The sequence below is a fragment of the Equus quagga genome, unplaced genomic scaffold (genome assembly GCF_021613505.1).
Source record: "Equus quagga isolate Etosha38 unplaced genomic scaffold, UCLA_HA_Equagga_1.0 HiC_scaffold_4397_RagTag, whole genome shotgun sequence".
Classification (NCBI taxonomy): domain Eukaryota; kingdom Metazoa; phylum Chordata; class Mammalia; order Perissodactyla; family Equidae; genus Equus; species Equus quagga.
Window position 1 is genome coordinate 1 of NW_025793789.1, and position 4,448 is coordinate 4,448.

General features: G+C 48.1%; 1 protein-coding gene across 1 annotated transcript; it reads left to right on the forward strand.

Moving 5' to 3' along the window:
* Positions 1 to 3,161: 3,161 nt before the first annotated feature.
* On the forward strand, positions 3,162 to 4,442 carry LOC124232299 (calicin-like; the record flags this gene model as incomplete). The annotated part of the gene is made up of 1 exon (XM_046649262.1): positions 3,162 to 4,442. A coding segment is annotated over exon 1 (900 nt), but the record flags the coding sequence as incomplete, so codon positions are not given.
* Between the last annotated feature and the right edge of the window lie 6 nt (positions 4,443 to 4,448).

The following is a 4,448-nucleotide window of genomic DNA, read 5'->3' on the forward strand; positions in this document are numbered from 1 at the left end:
AAGCCACTCATAGATCCTCTGTGTGCAGGTGGTGGGGGTTATATGGATTGGGGTTGGGTTCATGGCTCTGAGGTGGACCAGCGCTTCTCACGCTTTACTTATACATCACTTGGTTCTTGTTAAAATGCAGATTTCCAGCAAGGGCACAGGGGATGGTGAGGTAGTTTTGAGTAGCCAGTGGAGCAGTGGCTCTCCAACTCTAGCCTGCAGAATCTTCACGCGGAGGGCTGGCCAAAAGGGAGTTTACTCCCCGCCTCCTGAGCTTCTGATTCACCTCACTAGGGTGGGGCCTGATACTCTGCATTTTAAACAAATTCCTGGGAGATGCTCATCTCCCAGCTGGGGAGAGGGACATATTTTGAGAGCCACTGAGCTAGAGTATAAATAACCTGAGGAGAATCAAACCATCCATCTTGGCTTCTTGAGGACTCTTTTTATAATTGAACTGAAAATAGTGGAAAAACCATTGCAGAAAGTAATAGAGTAATCAATACTGTTCATGTTAACCAAATAACACCTCATAAAACAATTCTGCCAGCCTAGTGGTTTAGTGGTTAATGATACTGGTTCAATACAAAGTTGACATAAGGGAAGCCATATTGCAGAAAATAAACCATATTGTAACTTTGAATGACCTCTAATTAACTAACCCAGACATGCTCTCTACAGAGCTTCTATAGCCCCTTCCAGTTGCTATAAGTTGATAACTTTGTTCTTTTGAGTTCCTCAGGAATGTGATGACCCCCAGGCAGAGTCTATGCTGCTAGCCATCATCAATGACAACTGAAACATCAGGGGATAGGGTGTTGCTCTGGTCTCTGATGCATATCCAGTAAACGAAAAGACTAGAGGCCTCACTGGGATTAGGTCTATTTTTCAGGGACTGTTAAAATTTGGGTTGTCTGTACTACTTATCCTTCTGGTCCGATACTTGGTTATAAAATGTACTTTAGATGTTGTTCCAAAACTGTTGTGCAAGGTGCAAAATTCTAATAATGCAAAATGTCAACCTGAAGCCAGGAATGAAGGAATATTTCCAAATGAATACTAAACAGTTTCACTCCTGTAACCCAGATCTATGCCCTAATTCAGCAGAAAGTAGCTAGATGGGTCATTGCCCCGAATGCCTCAAGAATGAATAATGACCAAAGAATAGGGGGGATTGAAATTGGCAAACAGTTAGCCGTTGATTAAGTAGCTAGGAGCCAAAAGAGTTTTTTCCTTTTTGCAATTACTGATTATAGCTTTTAGCTGTTTAACCCACCCGATTGTTAACTGTGCTGTTTAGACAATATGCTGTCTGACTCCCACTACGTTCCTATAAATAACATCTCTCCGGAGCCTGGGTCACCATAGTAATGGATGTGCAAGCTGTTTTTCAGGAATTAGAACTCCTTGTCTGCTTCAGGCCGCTTGAGACAAACCAGCTCATCAACTGGATCTGTGCAGATGTCCAATAAGTGACCTTTTGATGTTGAAAGGCTAAAAAATACACCCTCAGATCGTGCTTAACGTTGCCATTTTGTGAACGTGCATCCTATGAAGAGGCATGAAGTCTGACTACACTTGGCAGATCATCAATTACCTCACCTCTCCTCACCTCCAATCATCCATCTCCACGTTTCAGACTATCTTGCCCCCCTACCCATAAATATCCCTGAGTCCCCATTTTCAGGGAAGTGGATTTGAGACTCATTCTCTCGCTTCCTCGCTTGGCTGCCTTGTGATTAGACCGTCTGTTGCAGTGTTGGTGTCTCAGTATTTGGCTTTCCCAGCGGTGGGCAGAAACGAACCTGCTGCAGTAACATTAAGGTTCAGTGCTATCACCTCCTGTTGCCCTGGGTTCCTTTCCCACTTAAGAGAACCACAACACCCATCTGGTTGTCATACTGCTGTGGCTGCCTGTGGCTGTGATGCTGAAAGCTATGCCACCAGGATTTCAAATACCAGCAGGGTCACCATGGTGGACAGGTTTTAGTGGAGCTTCCAGACTAAGACAGATTAGAAAGAAGGACCTGGCCACCCAGTGCCAAGAAAAGTTGGCCATGAAGACCTTATGAATTGCAGCGGAGGATTATCTGGTTTAGCGCCAAAAGGTGAGAGGATCATGCAAAAGACCGGGCAGGGTTCCGCTCTACTGTCCACAGGGTCGCTAGGAGTCTGAATCCACTTGAGGGCACTAACAACAATATGGCAGGTAGCGTTTATTGAACATTTGCTATGAACCAAACACTGTGCTAACACTCTCTAGTCGTTTTCTCATTTAAACTCTTAACAACCTATGAAGCAGGTACTGTTATTGCTATCTCACACCTGAGGAAACTGAGGTTTAGAGAGTCTGGGCAACGTGTCCAAGTCCACACTTGATGGGGAGAGCTGACCCACTGCAGCCCCCAGTGTTTGACAACTAGAGCCTTGGAAATATGCAGAGGACGTCCCGGTTTGCCTAGGAACTGACGTAATCAGGGCTTTAGAGGCCCTCCCATTGCCACTCACTGGATGCTAACTCTGGTATCCCTGCTCCAGGGAGTGGCTTCTACCTCGCCTCTATTTTTTTTTTTTTGAAGAAGAAGAAGATTAGCCATGAGCTGACATCCGCCACCCATGCTCCTCTTTTTGCTAAGGAAGAGTGGCCCTGAGCTAACATCCGTGCCCATCTTCCTCTATTTTATATGTGGGACGCCTGCCACAGCATGGCTTGCCAAGTGGTGCGTATGGCTGTGCCTGGCATCCAAACCGGCAAACCCTGGGCCACTGAAGCAGAGTGCACAAATTTAACTGCTGTACCACTGGGCAGGCCCCTCTCCCCTATTTTAAAAAAGAGTGGTATCTGTGGCCACAAAGGTCAGAAGCCAAAGAACAGAGCCTTTCTTCTCTGATGGCCAGAATGTTGGCAGAGAAAGGTACTTCCAGGCCTGAGAATCAGAGACTGGGGAAAGCTGAGTAGTGAGGAGCTTCCTGGAAGGGTGGAAAGAGTACTAAGTTCCAGAAGGCTTGGGTTCCAGGCCCTGCTCTACTTCCAACTGGCTATGTGATCTTGGGAAAGTCCCTTCTCTTGTCTCGGCCTCAGTTTCCCTCCTGTACAATGGGTGGATTCTTCTGCTAATAATCTCTTTCCTTCCCCCAGCCTCCCCTTATCCCTCCTTGCACCAACCCCCTGCCCAACCTGGCTCTGATGTTCCAGAAGCAACCTTGAACTGAGGTTTGAAGGCCCCAGGTGGGAGTTGCCACCCATGTCTGAGTTTTCTCCTGGGCTCTGGGTCCTGTGCCCTAGGTCCTAGGTCCTAGGTCCTAGTAGGGTATCTGGCCTTGGCAGGTTGGAGCCATCACAGGGGAGAAAGACCCTGACCCTCTGAGAAAGGTCTCTGGAGGGCCTGCATTGTGATGACCACGTCAACTATGACATCATCCTCTCTCCCACCGTTCACTCTTCCCCAGTCAGCTGCTCTGCAAACAACCATCAGTCTAAATCCTAAAGGCCTGAAAAAGTCTGTTTTGCAGTGCCTGCCGCTGATCTTTTGCCACAGCTGGCAAGAAGTACCATGAAATTGATATTCACTGAGAAAAACTACAACAGCTTCGTGCTGCAGAAACTGAACGAACAGAGGAAACGCAAAGAGTTTTGGGATATGGCCCTGACTGTGGACCACCATGTCTTTTATGCACATCGTGTTGTGCTGGCTGCCGTCTCTTCAGTAGTGAAGAACATCATCTCTGGCAATGATGTGAAGACCACTGATGAGCTGTTTATCACCATTGACCCCAGCTACCTGAGTCCGGCCACGGTGGACCAGCTCCTGGACTACTTCTACAGCGGCAAGGTGGTGATCTCGGAGCAGAACGTGGAGGAGCTCCTTCGTGGGGCCCAGTATTTCAACATACCACACCTTCAAATCCACTGCAGTGACTACCTGATTAAGTCCATCCGCCATGCCAACTGCTTGCGCTACCTCCTCTTGGCTGAGTTGTTTGGGCTCCAAGAGGTATCGGACTTGGCCTACACTGGGATCTGCGACAACTTCCACTACTGGGCCAGTCCTGAGGGCTCCGTGCAGCCTGAGGGCTTCATGTGCTGTCCACCTGTCATCTTTGGCCGCCTGCTTCAAGATGAAAACTTGCATGTGCTCAATGAGGACCAGGCTCTCAGCGCACTTATAGATTGGGTGTACTTCCGGAAGGAGGAGCGGGAGAAGTATTTCAAGAAGTTCTTCTCTTACATCAATCTCAATGCCGTCTCCAACAAGACACTGATGTTTGCCAGCAACAAGTTGATGGGCATGAAGAACAGCTCAGCCCACACATCCCTGATTGAGAGTGTCCTTGTGGAACGACAGCAGGAGAGGCCATCCAGCCTGCTGAGCTACCAGCGGAAAGGGGCCCTGCTTGATTCGGTGGTCATCCTTGGTGGCCAAAAGGCCCAGGGCAAGTTTAACAATGGAGTGTTTGCC